General features: G+C 60.1%; 1 protein-coding gene across 1 annotated transcript; it reads right to left on the minus strand.

Moving 5' to 3' along the window:
• Positions 1-1,026: 1,026 nt before the first annotated feature.
• On the minus strand, positions 1,027-16,301 carry TESMIN (testis expressed metallothionein like protein). Its single transcript, XM_037135220.2, has 10 exons — positions 15,822-16,301; positions 13,894-14,040; positions 11,911-12,031; positions 9,951-10,027; positions 6,556-6,647; positions 5,866-5,968; positions 3,719-3,806; positions 3,368-3,467; positions 2,467-2,628; positions 1,027-1,216 (listed from the first exon to the last, which is right to left on the minus strand). Exons 1-10 carry the CDS (start codon positions 16,299-16,301, stop codon positions 1,027-1,029), a joined length of 1,560 nt encoding a protein of 519 aa, XP_036991115.2.
• Positions 16,302-17,624: the final 1,323 nt, after the last annotated feature.

Consider the following 17,624-nt stretch of genomic DNA (forward strand, 5'->3'; position numbering starts at 1 on the left):
GAGTCCAGGTTAGGACGGGAGAGGGGCCCAAGCAGAGAAGAATTAGGTGCCGGGACTCAGCTGTTCCCAACACAGCTCTGCCCGCCCCCGCCTGCAGGGGCTCCTGCAGGTGGGACCGGAGCTCACCCACGTGCTGGCTGCCCCCCTGACCCCACTGTGGTGGAAGGGGGTCTGAGCGTCGTCTGAGGGGACAGTGCTAGTCCCCATTACTAAGGGAATCACCACAACGAGACATTTGTCATTTTTATTCCTCCTTGCTTTACAATAGAACTCAAAGAATCACCCTACTAGCCAATCTTACCTGCTGGCTTCGCAAACTAGTCCCTTTAACCACACTTCGCCGACAACACTCTTACAACGGTCGCTATGGGGAGTTGGGTGGACGATGGAGCACCTCCGCACGACAGACAGAAACACTCGGGGAACCGGGTGGTTTTCAGTCCCACGTCCAGACACTGCTGGGAGGCGGTGGGGGGGCCTCCGCGCTGCCAGGTCTGCGTGCAGGGGGTCCGAGCGGGGGCTGAGGGTCCCTGCCACTCTGGGGACACGTCTGCACTCAGACCCTGCAGGGCGGGCGCTAGTTCCCTGGAGAGTTTACGCTGTGTCTCAGCGGCCCATCTGGGGACTTTATTTCTAAATAACTAGGGGGGAAATCATTATGGCTTTTTATGCAGAGACTCGTCCAGAGAAAAACTCCCAAGGGGGGAGGAAGTCAGATGGGCGGTCCCGCCTCCGCCCCCGTGTCCACCCGCCAGCCTCCGGGTCAGTGCACACACGTCTCCCAGCACCACGGGGGCCCAGGCCGCCCACCGTGGCCCCACAAAAACCGCTGTGTCGTGCTTGTCCCCACAAAGGGGCTTCAGGTGGCCGGCCCCTCAGAGACCGAGTCCCCGTGTCCCTGATGCAGAGGGAGAGCGAGCCTGACCTGACTCATGCGGCTGCTCCCACAGACCCAGCCTCCCGTCCTGAAAACCACCTTCGTCCTCGACGCGCCTCCTTCCGGCATCGCACCCACCGGGCTCTGCTCTACTCCACGGTCAACCCTTTGGACTTGAACTCAGTGTGGAGAATCTGCGACAGGCATCTCCCAAACTCCTCCAGGATCATCTGCTGGGCCAGGCCCTCCGGGCGCTGGGCCCTCTCGGCCTCCTCGCCCTGGGCCAGCAGGCAGGCGCAGGTGGCCTCCACCACCTCCCAGGAGATGCACGAGGGCCACCTGTGGGGACGCGGCTGTGAGGCTCGGCAGAGGCTCGGCTGCATTTAGACATCGCTATGTGCAAGGGGACAGGCCTGTCATGGTGTTTTAAAGAATGTCACTGGTAAAAATTGAATGGTGCCTCTCTAATAGTGGAAGCTATTCACGGGAATGATACCAAGTATTACTTTTAGAAGAAAAACACAGAGGAAGGTAAACCTGTCAGCTTCCCGACATCCCTCTCGTGGTAGATTCTAAATTTTCTCACAATTAGATCCACCCACACCCCCAGAGGCCTGGGCTGCAGTCACGGCCACGGGCCGGGCAGGAGGAGACCACAGGTGCACCCTGGGCCTGAGGCCTGAGCAGGGTCTGCACAGCCAGGCTGGGCGTCGGCCCCCCCAGGGCGGCCAGGAGCCAGGGAGCCCCAGGAGGCCCTGAGGACGCCCTCCTCTTCCACCCCTGGGGACACGCCGGCCTCCGAGGGCCCCGAGGAGCCCTGCGCAGGGAGCCGCAGGCAGCTGTGCTGGACCCCACAGGACGGGGACGGCTCCAGTCTCCCTGCCTAGACAACGCACAAGGGCGCGCACTGAGGGCGGGCAATCGGGGCTCTGATCAACAGGTGTCACCCGGTTTTGAGGCCAGAGCCCAAGGCCTGGAGCCTCCGGCAGGCCCCATGGGACAGGCACAGCCTGAGCGAGGCGGCGACACTGTCATGTGCCACCTCACAGGACACTTGGCCACGTTTCAGTTGCTGTTTACAGACAAAGGTCTCTGCAGGTCACGACGATGCGTGCTGCGGTGTCTTTCTAACCAAACAAAAGTGACCTTGGCTTTTCAACGACATGACTCAATGGCACCTGAGCGCAGAGCCGCTCTTTCAAACGGACGATCTGGTTCGACACAGTAAGACCCCTGGTCCGCCTCTGAGGCCCTCGAGGACCACCGCACGGCTGCAAACTGAGTCAGCAGGGTGCCTGCGGCGTGAGCCCACCACACTGTGGTGGGGACCTCGTCCCGAGTCCCAGCGGCCCTGAGCTGTGGCTGCAGGTGGCGAGGGGTGGCCGGGTTTGCAATGTGGATGTCACACCCTCACCCCCTGGGCTCGGGGCCTGCCAGCGACCCCTGCAGGGCCCCTGCCGAGAGGACCAGCAGGACAAGGTACCGAGGCCTCCGAGGGAGCCTGGTGGTCAGTGTTGGCCCCTGGCCCTGCCCCCCTTCCTGGCACACCCCGCACACTCGCTCCTCCCGCCGCAGAACCCAACTCCCACCTCTCGGCTCCGAGTCTCGGTCGTCCGCCCTCTGCACCTCCGGTCTCCACGCAGGTAGGCACGGCCAGTGGTGGTTTTCGCTCTGGGCTCTCTTGGTAGTTTCTGCAGCCCGTGCATTTGCAGATCGAAGGGCACGTCACTCTGGCCTGGTAACATGAGATGCTTCAGTGAAACGAGGTTGTCCTACTGGTCATCAAAAAGCAATGAACAAACTCTATTTGGACTAAACTGTTTGCATTTATATGTGTGCATAATCTTCAAATTTTCATACCAAAAACCATAATGTGAGGGGAGCAAAGAGCATGTCCCCACTTGACACCATTGTGGGGACACACCGGCGTGCTGACAAGGGGGGTAGGGAGGGGCTCTAGAAGGCTGGTGATGTGGGTGGGAGTCCCTGGGGTGCTCTCTGCCTCTGCTGGGCATTCTGGGGAAGTGTCCCCTGCAGAGTGGGGTTTGAAGGGAGCGTGCGTGCGGCTGGGGCTCACCTATTGCTCCTGCAGCAGAGGCTGTGTGGGCCCCAGAACACGAACCCACAGGCAGGGTGGGGGCGGTTCCCGGCTGAGCCCGACAAGCCTGCGTCCGAGCCTTTGCCCAAGCTGGCCCTGGGGGCCACTGGGTTTCCAGCTGCCTCTGCATTCCAGCCCTGGCATTTCCAACCCATCCACGCATCTCAAAGGGTGCCTGGTGTGTTTTATTCTGGCCTCTTGGCGTGTTGAGCGCAAGGTTTCTTTGGGATCCCGGGTGTCTCCAATGCCAGGGACTGCGGGCCACTCGCACCTCTCAGCTCCATCTCCGCCAAGGTGCTGCCTGCAGCTTCAGGGTCCCGGCGGGGCGGTGGGGCCTGGGGGACCTGTCTTAGCCTGACCTTCCACGACAGCCTTTCAGAAGCGGGACTCACAGGCATCCCCGAAAGGCCCGAAGCAGCGAGAGCCAGCCTCCGCAGGCAGGCGTGTCTGCCAAGCCGAGCGGGCCTGAGGGTTCTGCCCTCTCCTCTTTTCCTCCAACACGAAGAAAAGAGACAGAGAAGGCAGAGACAAAGCTGCAGGGGAGCACGCCCCCCGCTGCCGCGCAGTCTCCAGGAAGAGCTGCCCAGGAGCCTGTCTGCTCCGCCCCCCCCCCCAGGGTGCCGCCCATTCTCGCCTCTGAGGGGCTGCGAGCTGGGCCCGAGCTGTCCGCCCACTCCAAGCACCTGACCAGCCTTCGCCTGGGGACATGTCCCCCTACTTTGCTCAGGGAAGAGAAGGCCCACCTCTGGAGACACCAGTCTGCTGGCCATCGCCTGTGGCTCCCAGGGCCAGAGCCTCGGCCACAGAGTGGGCAGCCCTGGCAGTGGGCACCTTGGGGGACACAGCGCATCCAGACACAGGCAAGTCTCCCACGGGCAGCCGGGCTCCTCTGCCTGACCTTAAAGGCATGGGATTCATGTTAAAGAAACAAGTCCAGCCCCAGCCAGGAGGCTCAGCGGGCTGGTGCCACCCTGCAGACTGGCTGTTCACCCCGTCAGACTCCCCGTCACCCGGTAGCGGCCACGGGAAGCATCTCCCCCAACTCAAAGGGAGCGCGGCCCCGAGCGTTGCCTCCCCACCCGTCAGCACTCGAAGGCCAGCGGCAGCTGCGTCTCAAAGCCACACGCACTCATCGTGGGGGATGGACGGCGGTGCAGAGACCAAGAAAAGCACGGTGCCCGCGTGGATGCATCCCCTTCCTGCAGTTCCGTCGCTCTTCCCCAGACGGGTGGGGCTCGGCTCTGCCGGCAGCTCGAGTTTGCCAGACACGCGCCACGTCCCAGCATTGCCCACAGGGCCCACGTGAGTGTCGCCCACAGGGCTGCCCTGGGTGCCCACGCAGCCGCAGCCGCAGAGACTGAGGCACCAGAGGCTGGGCAGCAGGTGGCACGTGACGGACTCGGGCTCCTGGCCGGGCTGTCTTTTTGTGCAACACGACTGTTTTTATTGGCTCATTTACATTCTTTATCTATTTACCTCCCTTCCACCTGCGCAGACAGCTGTGCATGTTTTTAATAGCAGAGTGAGCCGATGCTCATTGTAAAGATCTGGGAGACGCCTGCCGCAGCATGGGGGTCCGTGGTGCGCACACCTGTAGGTGGGGCACCTGGTAACCACCCCCCCCAGGGTCAAGCTGGAGGAGCCTGTAGCCCCCAGAGGCTCCCTCGGGCTCCCTCCTGGCCCACACCCCCCCAGTGGGAACCACCAGTCCCACTTCACACCAGTGGGTGGCGCTGCGCGCCCCTTTCCGGCCGCGCTCCTTCCTTCAGCGCAGCACCAGGAGGCTCCCCGGCCGGACACACAGCTCTGGTCCTTCCGGTCCCACTGCCGTCAGTGCTGCACTGTGGCTACCCCTCAGCACACGGACCCCCTCGGCCACGGACGGGCACTCAGGTGTGGGCCTGCGGTGAACGAAGCTGGTGCAAACGCCCTCGGTAAGTCTCGGTGGGCACGTGCACTCCTTCCCATCGGCTGTTTTCAGGGATAAAACTGCCGGTCACGGTACAAACGAAGGTTCAGCTCCAGCCGCTATCGCCCCAGTCTCCCAAAGTGGACGCGCTGACTCGGGCCCCTGCCCGCAGTGTGCAGAGCGCCGCCTTTTTCAGTGAAGCATTTTACTCCGAGGGGCCGGCAGTGCCTTTGCCCCTGTGGAAAGTGTGAGGGGCCGTAGTCACGTGCCTGTCATCGTCTCCTGTCCCGTGGGTCTGGCTGGACCAAAGCTGTGAGTTATTTTCCACTGATGGGCCAATCGTTCAAGAGAGGGGTTAAGTATCTTAGAAAAGATGAACAGACCGACCGGGGCACAGGGGACCGCCTCCAGGCCACAGGTGGCATGGTGGCCCTCCGCCGTCCTCTGTGACCTAGAGCTCACTGGGCCGTGTCCCCGGCCGGCTGGCCGCCCCGCCGGCCCGTCCCCCCTGCTCTGGGCACACAGGGGTGGGGGCGGGCGCTGTGAGCTCCGCACTTGGCCTTCAGCAGCAGCCTGCACTTGGCCTGTGGGGCTGGGGCCCTGGGAAGGAAGCTGACAGTCTCCTGTCACCAGTCTCCCAGGAACACAGATCAGACGTAGGTGATGGCGGAGCGCTCCCTGCCCCGACCCCGTGCCCCCCCAATGTGGGCCCCTCCGCTGCACGGCCGACCCACGTTCCTCAAATCAAGACACGGGACGTCTGCGTGTCCTTACGCCCGGCCCTCGGGAGCTGTGCAGTGCCCCCGCTGCTGGAGGGACGCTCTCTCTGGGGCCCCACCTTCAGGAGCAGAGCACACGCCGCACACAGCACCGCAGGCTTTCCCTGCGCCGAGAGGAAGACTCTCGAGGTGGTTTTTACAAACAGCTCAAGCATTTCTCGACACTCGTAAAACGCCTGTGTTGAGTGGGAACGTTATTTACCTTAATGGCCTTAAACCGTTCGATCCCGTGACATAAACTGTTGCAGCAACTATCACAACTGCAGTTGCTGCGAAAGTCCCCACTGGCAAGGCAGTTGCAGCACCTGTGGAGACAGCGGCCCAGCCTGTCAGCAGCGCGACGGCCGGGGCGGGCGGGGACCAGAGCGAGCGGCGAGCCCACGTGCAGCCCACACAGCTTCTCTGTGACTACCGACCGACTGACTGGCCGGCACGGTTTTCTCCGGGACGTGCACAGATGACAGAGAGAGCTCCGCAAAGCGCCGGCCCCTGGCACTGGGGTTTGTAGAGCGAAACTGCCTCCTGGCAGCGTCCATTGGAGGCCCCGCCCCGCCCTGCCCCCACTGCCGCTGTCCCGGAGCAGGGCAGTGGCTGGGCAGGGACATCAGGTGATAAAGAGCCACCTTCCCATCAACTGTCCTAACCCGACCTACACGAGGCAGGGGCTCGCCGCCTGGCCAGGCTTTGACCGCGAGTGGACTGTGGGGCCTGGAGGTTGCGCCTGGTCTGGGCTCTGTCGGGCTGCTCCCCCCCCCACACACACACACTGTGTGGGGAAGAGGGACGAGTGAGGGAGGGGCACGCAGCTGATTTTATAACTTAGGAGGTGACAAATGTACCCGAGAGGGCCTCCCAAAGCCCAAAAGCGAGAGCTGACCGCTGCCATCCTTACCCGGCCACAGCTGTTTTGGGCGGCGCCGCCAGGGCTGGCCCCACCGGAAAGGCAGACCCACTGACCGTGGACGCCGCGGCTCCCTCGCCGAGCTGCGGAGCAAAGGCACGCGTATTCTGAGTTGGCAGTATGTTTCAAAAGTCCCACCCAGTCAGCCCTGCCATGCAGAGAAAAGTCCTCTTTCCTCCGGAGCTTCCGTCACAGTCCCCTTTACAGCCTGGCCCGGGACTTGCCCCTGGATGGCATGACCGGCCCCCAGCAGCCCCAGCGCAGGCCGTGAGGAGGGCCGGCGGCCGCTGTGGGGAGAGCGGCCCCAGGAGCCCGGGGAGGGTGCAGGGCCAGCGGGCCTGGCTGTGGGGCGGAAGGGGGGGTGGCAGGTGCAGGACCCGGTCACCGACTGGCTGTCAGGTGGCCGCCCAGGGCACTGTATTGGACCTCTTCCTCACTTTGCAAAATAAGTCCAGTTACAAATTTCTGTGAACTAAAACTGGCCATCACTGCTATATCCTTCATAGGACATAAGTGATCTTGAGCTTCGACGTCTCATTAGGGACCACGACTTTGTCATCTAGTCAAAACCAACTGCAGTCCATTTTAACAAATTCAAAGCCACGTTACAGTCTCTGCTTTATCCACGTCCCTTGTCGTCTTGGTTCTTTGTCCGTATGTCACTCAGCGCACGGCCCGCAGCCGAGAGTCACGGGAAAGCAGGGGGGGAAGGGCCGGTAAAGCCGCTGCGGTCCCAGTTTCTTCTTGCAGTTTGAAGGCGTCGGGAACATGGTGGTTCTGCGACTCCACCCACGTCACAGCTCAGGTTCTGTCCTGTCCCTTTGACCCCTCCTCCCCCAAATCTTGAAATTGAAAAGCGAGCTTTGTTTAAGAGGCGTGGTTTGGGAAAACACCACTTTACCAGTCCTCCTGGGTTTCCTCTCCTGCCTCTTTTCAACAGCGTGTGGCCGTGGCCAGGTGGGGCTCGAGGACGTGGAGGAGCCACCCTGGTCTAACTCCTTTCATACAGACCCCGAGTGGCTGGGGACCTCAGCCCCAGGGTCCCCCTCTCCTGGCCGAGAGTGGCTGCTGTCCTTCATCCGCAGGGGGTGGGGCATTTGCAAGTCACTGTGCCCCTGGCGCCCCCCTCACAGCCTACAGACACCTGTGGGCCCAGGTGTCTGTCCCCATGTGGGCCCACAGAGCTCGGTGCTTCTGCAGGGAGGGTCTGGCAGTTCCAGGGTCGAGGTGATTCTTCGCATAAACCACATACAGTTTCCTCCCCCCTCTGCTTATTCAGCCTCAGAGTAAAGCAGAGAAAAGGAAATGCTTCTTCTAAGGGCCAGGTAGCCAGTGAGCTGAGGGCGACGCTTTGCCAGAGTCCACGCCCCTTCAGTGGTGCTTGGCCCCCAGGAGCAGAGAAAGCAAGTCCCCCCTCTCCCACCCCCACCGCCTGCGAGGAGGAGGCGGGTCTGCATCCAGGGCGGCTGAGAGCCCGTTTCTGAGTGGCTCCCCCAGACTGCGGTCCCGTGGCGGAGCGCACAGAGCCGGGGGTGTGGCGGGGAAGCAGCAAGGGCATTGCTCAAATTGTTGCCCCAAGAGCCCCTGCCAGCATAGCTCAGTCGGATGGGGCATCAGCCGTAAACCCAAAGGTCGTAGGTCTGGGAGCCTTCGTGAAACAACTGATCAGTGTTTCTCTCTCACATCGGTGTTCCTCCCTCCTTCCCTCCCTCCCTCCCTCCCTCCCTTCCCCTCTCTCTAAAGTCAATAAGCATGTCCTTGGTTGGGGATGAAAAGGTAATTTAAAAGAAGTTAGGGGAGCCAAAGTGGGGACAAGAGTAACAAAGGCAACGCAAGGGGGAGAGGCGGCTGGGGTGGGGGGAGGAGCAGCAGCCGGTGCCGCCCTACTGCGCGGCAACAGTGGGGAAGGGAAGGGAAGGCGAGGTGCAGGGCGGCCCGGGCTGGAGAGAGGCTCACAACGGACCCCTTGTCGGGTGCGCACAGGGTCCGACACCGCTGGGTCTCCTGCGTCTCTTCAACCCGGAGCAGCCTCCCCTCCTGGCTGCTGTCGCACTTGAGAACTATTTATTCACTGACATGTGACTCTGTGCACACCCGAGGCCACAGTGATCTCTAGTCTCACGGCTTTAAGCCCCACCTGTGTACTTCCTGTGCACTGACCTTCTCCTCCATGCTGAACCCCCGACTCCTAGGCAGTGGCGTCACTTCGGGTGTCTAAGGGACGCCCCAAATTTGGTATTGCACATGGGACGCCATACACCAGTTCAGGCTGAAAACCAGCATCCTGACTCCTCCATCTCCCATCCCACACCCAGCCCATCCAGGACACGGGTCCCACGGCACTGCCACCGTGGGCTGATCCACTGTCCTCCTCCCTGAGATCACTGAGATCAGATGACGGCTGGTCCCCACCTCCGCCCCCCAGCCCTCCTCTGTGCCAGCCCCGTGGGAGGCACGGCCCTCCCACCTCCTGCTCGCTGCACCCCGGCCAGAGACTCCTCCTGTCTGTCTCCACAGCAGGTGTGACCCTGTGCTGCGCTGGTCCTTGCCTTCTGGAGTCTTCCTGCTCTTGGAACCCACAGGGCTCAGGCCCCCCTCAAGCCTGTGATCAAGGGGGCCTCAGTGCCCCCTTCTGGATGGAGCCCACAGCACGCCCTGTGCAAACTTGTAGCCCACCTTCCTCCTACCAACCCCATCCCTGACGCCCACCCTCCACGGTCCCAGCGCGCAATTGCTCCCGCAGGAGGGCAGAGTCATTTCATTTTGTTTTGGGGGTTCACTTCCTGTTCGCTGGCTGAGGCAACCTCAGTGCTCAGCCCTGCACCTGCCGGTGGGAGGGGTGATGCCCTGTGTGTGCCGCTCACACACACACACTCATGAGACCCCCCGCAGTGCTCACACTCCCCAGGGACGTGCACAAACGCACACACGCCCAGAAAACACAGAATGGCGACAGTGGCCGGCTGCCTGGGCAGGGAGTCCAGCGGCAACGTCTCACGGCCGGACTCAGGGAGAAGAGCACGTCTGTCTTACAGCTGCATCTGCTCTACGCACAGCACAGGGTGGTCCTAAACGCATGTTAAACCTCGAGCATTTCCATAACACAGGGGGTGCTGGAGGCAGGACCCCAGGGGCAGAACAGCTACCTGGAGGCGGAGGGGGGACGAGACAGTGTCCCAGAGGTGGCAGAGAGCCATGCCCTGGACTCAGTCCGCCCCTCCCTGGGTCTGGCGCAGCCGGGAGAGGCTGGCCGCCTGGTCAGCGATTCCCTGTTGGTCTTTAAATGGAGGACAGATGATATTGCCTGAGAAATGCCAGCTTTACAATTGACATTTCAAGAGACGATAATGCCGACTGTATGTTTAAAAATTAAAATGACGACTCACTTGTTGTGTGATGAGGTTTAGTTTTGCTGGCACGGGCAAAAGGCGTCCCACTAAGGCGGTCACTGGTCTGGGGGCATCTGCAGGACAGTGAAAGCCGACGGAAGCCACGTACTGTTTTTCCTCTGCTTGCACACGGAGGGAGCACAGAACCGAGAATGAGTCACAAGGATCATGTGCAGTCCTTGAAACTTATTTTCATCCTATTGATGTCTTTATTCCATAAAAAGCTTCCAGGTCAATGATTTTTTTTACCTCTTACACCCTTTTTCTTTGCCATAGTGACTGAGCGTGAGCATGGGGGTCCAAGCTGTGCCCAGTCCCCCTGGTGCTGGTGGGGGCCCCACTACGCCTGCCCAGTAAATGCCCCCAGAAGCTCAGAGCTTTTCTTCTCAAAAAAAAAACACAGCGACATCTGTTGGACACCAGGTGAACTACTTCCAATTTATATGTATTCTTTTTCCAGCCCTGTGGTGTCAGGATGCAAATATTTATTAGGCTATTTGGGCCAAACTTTTTAAGGACTAGAACTGACAGGTATTCCTCTGGCCTGAGGGCACAGTGAAGAACACCCCTGAGACACGAGGGCCTGTGAACCTCGGTGTCCGGGGGGCCCGGTGGAGGGAGAGCCGGCCTTGGTCTCCTCAGCTACCGCAGGTGCAGCCGGGGCTGGTGCAGCCCGAGTGCTGCTGCCTTGAGACTCGGGTCAGGATGCGGTTACTTTAGGGTGATGTTCACAGCGCAGAGCAGGGGACTGGGCAGGCGGGTTGTGATCAGATGACAAGGAAACAGGTGTGGTGAGCATCACGCAAACCCTCTCCTTCTGCCCATCTATGGGCTTCGGGAGCTGCTGGGAGCCAGAAGGAGGGGCGTGAGGAAGGAGCGCCTGTCTGCCTGTGTGGAGGAGGGGCGGCTCCCGCCTGGGTGGAGCCAGGCCCCGCCCTGCTCCTGCGAGGTGGGGAAAGGCGGTGCCTGGGAGGCATCTCGCTGTCCCTGGATAAAGGGGCCACACCGGGCTCCAAAGGTCCCTTGATATGACATTTGGGTTTAATGCTGATATAAATTTTTTGGCAGGTCATGGGATCATCTGATAAGGAAATTTCCTTGGCATCTAATAAGAAAATCATCCTGGTTAACCCAATATTTAGAATGACACAATTACATTACTGTCCACATAGAAATGCCTGGTTTTAAAGATTTCACGTCCAAGCCCTGGCTGGTGTAGCTCAGTGGATTGAGCACGGGCCTGCGAACCAGACAATCGCGGTTCGATTCCCAGTCAGGGCACATACCAGGGTTGCAGGCAGGTTCCCTGCAGGCCAGTTCCCAGCAGGGGACGCACGAAAGGCAACCATACATTGATGTTTCTCTCCCTCTCTCCTTCCCTTCCCCTCTAAAGATAAATAAATAAAATCTTAAAAAAAAAAAAGATTTCACGTCCAACTTCTGTAAATACAACCTTTAATCACTCACAAGGCATTTCGGGATAACGAAGCACTTATGTGTCATTTGTTACCATTGTGCCGGTTTGAAGACGTTTCTGAGTGAATGTCCCACAATCAGCATTTGCTACACTTATTTCGGCTGGAGGTGATTGTACAAAAATGTTTACATTAAATGTTAGTGTACAACACACCTGAGCAGTCAGCCTCCCACCCGACCTGGGAAAGGCGGCCGCTTCAGCCCAGGACGATGGGGCACAGACACTTGTCAGCGAGAATCGTCACCTGTTAGGCCAGGAGCCCCCTCAGCGAGCGGCTGCAGAGGACGGCTGTCCCAGAACTTGAGACAGTCGATGCAATGCACCTAAACCAGCCCATGAAGACATTGTTCTGTTCTTAGCTCACTACTGTGGAACATGACTTAGTATCCTAACTACCCATTTCACTTTTATTTTATGTGCAAAGCTAAAGCGTGTTCACTTACCAACCTACAGAGGGCACGTTTGTATCGGGCTCCGTACCTGACTGTGGGGAACCACTCTGGTCCCGGCCTCGCGGAGCCCAGTGAAGAGCCTGCAGCCCCGCCGCCCCGGGGCCGTCTATGCGCAGCCTCGGCGTGCCCCCCCTCATCTGGCACAGCACCTGGAACGGAAAGCGGTGGGTGGGCACCGTTTGAAAAGCTAGCTGGTCACGTGAACCTACACACGCCACAATCTGAGAACGCAGCTTTAAGCCAGAACCTAACTTTTCATGGGAAATGCAAGCAGCAGACCTGTTCTCCACATCTCACTCCACAGCAACCTGCTGGGGTGGGGGATGTTCCTGGAGGCGCGTGGGTGGGCAGACGGAAGTTCCCGCCCCGCCCTTCTCCGCAGGCGCCTGACCTGTGGGGTGGGCACGGGTCAGGGGACAGTGCCCCTTACTGTCCATGGTCTATGGGAGCAGAGGGCACACCGAGAGCGCCCCACTCAGCTCCAGTTGGTTTCACCGAAGGCCTCCGCCCGGGCGCCATCTCTGCAGCGGCCGCCGCACACCCAGAGCTTTCTAATTTCCTGACAATTGTTCTTTCCTGCCACATGCATGTGCTATTATTTAATACATGAGATTTTAAAATGTGTATTAATTTTATTTTCTACGAGAGCAACTGGAAAGGTTCATGCAAGGACAGGAAAGTTCTAAGAAGCTCCATCTAGATTCCTGGGCCTGACCAGCACCCAGACTGCCTGCTCGGGTTTGCCTGTAACTGTGTCCTCCATGAGCCAAGCCAGCCTGTGTGCCGGTCACTCCAGTCAGGCAAAGGCCAGCTGGAGCCCTCCCTGTTCGAGGTCCTGTCCCCGAGGCCAGAGGGCAGTGGCTTCTGCCCCCACATGGCGCCCAGCCTGACGGCAGAGCCGCACATGCCCCAGGGGCCCTGGATCTGCCTTGGGGTTCCCTGGGCAGGAAAACCCCAGGGAGCGTCGAGGACCGATGCTACGGAAGTGGAAGCAACGTGTGCAGAGCCTGAGTTTGCGAGGTGCCACTCGCTCGCCAGCAGCAGACCTGTGCCCTGCAATTTCATTCCTCTCTAGGGAGTTGAGTTTCAGCCATGCACACTCTCACGCCCACAAGCACACGACACTGGGAGACAGGCTCAGGGTGGACTCTGAGGTGGACCCCGCCCACGCACAGTTGGGGCTCTGCCCTGCCCCCCCCCCACTGTCATTGGAGGAGAGCGCATCCTGCTCAGCTGGCCCCCGGGGCCTGACCAGACCCCAGGCGGAGAGGAGAGTGCCGGAGGGCGCCGCAGCGAGGCTGAGTTCAGAGGAGCTCTTCCCCGAGCGTCTCCTGGTGAGGCAGGCACCTCAGGGCTACGGCGTCTTTCTCAGGGTGAGGAGCTGCTGGAGGCCGCAGTCCATCCTGGGTGTTGGGCCCCCTGGCCCCCCCTCCCTGCCCATCCTCACCAGCTAGTCCTGCAGGCCCAGAGGCCCCAGTACAAGCTGGCAGCGCGACACCTCTGTTTTCCCATCTGTAAATGGAGAGGAAAGTAACGCCTACAGACCCGACAAGAGGGTTAAAGGGAAACTGCACACAAACCACAGAGGTCGCCACTGGCCCGTCCCTTAGCCGCATTGTTGGGGACTTGGGTGCAGGGAGGGAGGGAAGCGCCTGTGCCCCACCCATCCTCCCACCCACACACCAACCCGGCTGCTGAGTGGGCACCGGTCCCCCAGCCAGCCTGGGTCCGCATTGACGGATGGGACTTGTGGTTGCCGTCCTTAAAAATACAGCCCCGTCCTCATCTGCGCTCACTTGCTAAGACCAGGCAGAGGTGAGACTCTTGGAGGCGAAAGGGACCTTGGGAAGGCGCTGCCCCTGTCCCTCTGGGTGGACAAGACCAGCCCAAATGCTGATGCAATGGTTCAGCGGAACGAAAAGCAGTGACCACCAACACTGGTGGTCGCCGGCCCGTGTGCAAGGGGCCGCACGGGTTGCACGAAGAGCCACGCTTTCTTCGACCTCATTACCATGGGGCTGGTGTCCTGGTGAGACATTCCAGAGGTGCCATCCGCTTCCTGCGACGACCGGAACACGCAGGCTTCCTGAGAAAGGGGGTTCCGCAGCGCGGCCTCCTCCGGAATCTCACCTGCACCCCCTCCTTCCTTTACTTCCACCTGAAAAAGCGGTGCTACTTTAGGACTCCCACTGTGGAGGCTGCGTTCAGCAGGTGCAGAAAGCAAAACTCTCAGTGGAAGGTCACATTGTTGGAGCAGAGCATCCTTACCCTTCTTCCCGCCTCCCTCCCTCTCGCTTTTCTCCCTGCAGGGTAACAAGTCACCCTGCCAGTCTCACTGGGGACCGAGGACGCCAGGACCCAAATCATCTGCCCACAGGCATGGGATGCAGTCTCCAGGTGGCACTGGGTGGAAGTAACCGAGATGCCCCGGTCATCGGGTGCCCCTCAAGCCGCCCCGCAGCCCCCACCCTATGACGAGAGCTGGCAGCCAAGTGGGGCCTTCCCGAAACGCCGACCCCCAGTCCCCGTCCTCAGAGCCGGTGCCCCGGGCTGTGTGGAATGTTCTGGCTCGTTGTTCTTTCCCGGAGAAGCCGCAACCCCTGCTGCTGTTTCAGCAAACCTTGTAATGTAAGGTCTAACGCGTTGCGAGCAACAGTAGTAATCACACAGCGGCGCTTTTCCGGGACCACGCGGTCATTGTCCATGTGAAACAGTGAGGGTGGGCGTGACCGCCAGCCTGGTTTCCCAGCTCTGCTCCCGCACACCTGTCACGCCAGCAGGACGCCCGAGAGCGGGGAGCAATGCCGTGGTATTACTGCACGTCGGTGCAATTTTAAGAACTAAAGGGTCTCTGTTAAAAACAATCACCATCGGCACTGAGGGTTTTAATATTGGCATCACTGTCAAATTCGATAAGAACGCAAGGAGGACTGAAAGCAGCAGCCAACTCTTACTGCGGGGCCCCCACCCCAACCTCTCCAGCCCAGCTGCCTGTGAGGGGGGACAGGTGAGTCCTTCAGAAAAGATGGTGTTTTTGCGGGAGCCAGGCTGGCACCAACAGGCGGAAGGTGCTGGGCACGTTTGGCCTCACGCTCCACCATGGAGGACAGTGGCTGCGGGTGGAGGCAGGGCGAGGGGACTACCTGAGCTATGGCTCCCCTCAGGCAGGTGGGGGGATGGCAGGGCCCCAGGCCAGCTTCCGGCCAAGGAATAGCGGTGGGGCTGATAGAAAACTGGGGGCTGGGCAGGGGCAGAACCCTGCTGCGGTTCCAACGCAGTCAGGCCCTGGCTGCCTCCACAGTTCATCAGACGTGCTGCGCGGGCTTAGAACCGCTACAGCACTGAAGCGGTTCTATGGCTGAGTAGTCGAGCTCCCCAAACTAGATGCTTTGGGGGACCAGCATCCACATCCCTGCGATCCTCTGCTTAGTCTCAGTGGGTACAGAGCAGAAACCACCCATGGTTTTCTGCAGCCCAGGAGGGCAGGGCTGAGAACTCGCAGGAGTTACTGGCTTATGTTGCACATGCCCGAAGAACAAAGCATTACAAATGCAAAGAAGGGAAAATGCGAGAACACGAGACCTTCACAACACTGCATCTGTTGTCACGGACACTAGTGACTGACAAACAGGGCTCCTTCCTGAAGCCAGGGACAGCCACCGCCAGGTCAACACTCCTGCAGGTCCTTTCCCTGGGGTTGCGAGCCCTCTGCAGGGTTAGGCAGGGTTTGAATCAGGGACTCAGGCCAGGATCCCCCTTCAGAGAGAATGGCTTGGCTGGTGCATCTCAGACCACAAAGGGGCGCCCCTGTTTGGAATGAGGGACTCCAACCAGGGCTGCCACTGCCACGGGAAATCTGCCGTCCCGCCACCGCAGCCTCGCGTCCCTACTCAGGCGGGCTCCAGGGGGTTCTGTGCGTGTTTCCCACGCGGATCTTACTGGAATCACCCGGACACCGGCGTGGGCGGCTCCTTCCCGCGCCCAGGCGCCCAGGGGCACGACGGCGGGGCTCCCGTGCTGCTGCGCCGTCCGCACCGGGGACAGGAAGTGCACGTTGTAGGCCTGCGGGGGCGGGGCTGCGGGCAGGACCGCGTCCTCCAGGGGGTCGAGCCCGGGGAGCCTCGGGAACTCCCCAAGCATCTCCTCCTCGTTTTCCTCCACCAGGAGCTGGGCTTCGGCCTTGGTCTTGCAGTCCACGCTCAGCGGGGGGTTGAACGCGTGCAGCAGGGGCCCTTTGGGGTCCGCGGCGCTCAGGTACGGGTCTTTGAGCACGCGGAACTCCTCTCCCTCGGCCCTCGCCACCGCCGCGGCCTTCAGGGGCAGGTTTTCAGGAGCAAACCCGCCGTCTGCACTGAACAGGTCTGGCACCATGGCCTCTTCGGGGCTGGACATTCCGCCCAGCAGCGCACCCTCTTCCATGTCTGCGGACGGGCCGCGGGGCCGTGCACCTGCGACGACGCGCCGGGTGAGGCGGGTGCCGCCCCCCGCCCCGCGGCCCACTGACTGATGGGGGAGGGGCCCGCCGCCCCTGGGGGTGGGGTGTTGCCCGGGGGCCCTCCGTCCCCCTCCCCACCTGCAGACCAGAGGCCGGCCCGGGCCCTGGGGACACCCGACGGCGGCCGCGGTCTCCGGTCTGGAGGGTCCCTGAGACAGGCCTCCTCAGAGGGACGCACCGACAGCCTCGGGTTGCGGGTGCGCGAGTGTGGCCGTTGACGGTTGGGAAAGGGGGCGGAGTTAGGGATGAAAGTGGGCGTGACCGGGGCAGCACGAGATGGTGGGCGGGGCTTGGAGCGGTGGATAGGCGTGGCCCGCGCTGGGGGGGGCGGGGCGGGCAGGTGGATGGGAGTGAGCAGAGCGGGGAGTCAGGTGAGGTCTCAGGCTAGGGACTGAGAATCAGGGACCCATCTGGTAGAGACTGGGCGCTCGGAGAGCAAACGGGGACCAGCGACCGGCTGTCGTGTGGAGGTGGGCAGGGAAGGGCACTCTCGGGCTCAGCAGCTCCAGGCTCAGGTGGGGACACTGAGGCCCTCAGGCCCTTCTGACGCATCACTGGTGGGTCTCCGTAGCTTGACTTCTTTTTTTTAAAATTTATTTATTTTTTTTTCTTTTTTAAAATTTTTTTTATTGATTATGCTGTTACAGTTGTTCTATTCCCCCTTTATTCCCCTCCACCCTACCCCCCATCCCCACCATCCCCCCCCCTTTAGTTTATGACCATGTGTCTCAAGTCCTTTAGATTCTATATTTCCCATGCTATTCTTGCCCCCCCCCATCTATTTTCTATCTACTGTCTATGCTACTTATTTTCTGTACCTTCTCCCCCCTTCTCCTCCTCCCACTCCCCTGTTGCTAACCCTCCTTGAGATCTTCATTTCTATGTTTCCACTCCTGATCTAGCTGTCCTTTTAGTTTGCTTTCGTTTTAGGTGTGGTTGTTAATAACTGTGAGTTTGTTGTCCTTTCACTGTTCATGTTTCTTTAACTTCTTTTTCTTAGATAAGTCCCTTTAACATTTCATATAATAAAGTCTTGGTGATGATGAACTCCTTGAATTTGATCTTATCTGAGAAGCACCTTATCTGTCTTTCCATTTTAAATGAAAGTTTTGCTGGATAGAGCAATCTTGGTTGTAGGTCTTTAGATTTCATGACTTGGAATACCTCTTTCCAGCCCCTTCTTGCCTGTAAGGTCTCTTTTGAGAAATCCGCTGACAGTCTGATGGGGACTCCTTTGTAGGTGACTG

This window comes from Artibeus jamaicensis, unplaced genomic scaffold, assembly GCF_021234435.1.
Source record: "Artibeus jamaicensis isolate MK-2021 breed Jamaican fruit bat unplaced genomic scaffold, CSHL_Jam_final contig_3109, whole genome shotgun sequence".
In the NCBI taxonomy this organism is placed as follows: domain Eukaryota; kingdom Metazoa; phylum Chordata; class Mammalia; order Chiroptera; family Phyllostomidae; genus Artibeus; species Artibeus jamaicensis.

Bases quoted from the DNA above. Each gene is read 5' to 3' on its own strand.
- TESMIN (XM_037135220.2), bottom strand. From the start codon at position 16,301: ATGGAAGAGGGTGCGCTGCTGGGCGGAATGTCCAGCCCCGAAGAGGCC. The intron at 14,041-15,821 runs GTAAGATCCGCG...CCGCTTTTTCAG, and splicing joins CCGGTGTCCGGGTGATTCCA to GTGGAAGTAAAGGAAGGAGG. The intron at 6,648-9,950 runs GTGAGTCGTCAT...TTTGCTCCGCAG, and splicing joins TAAACCTCATCACACAACAA to CTCGGCGAGGGAGCCGCGGC.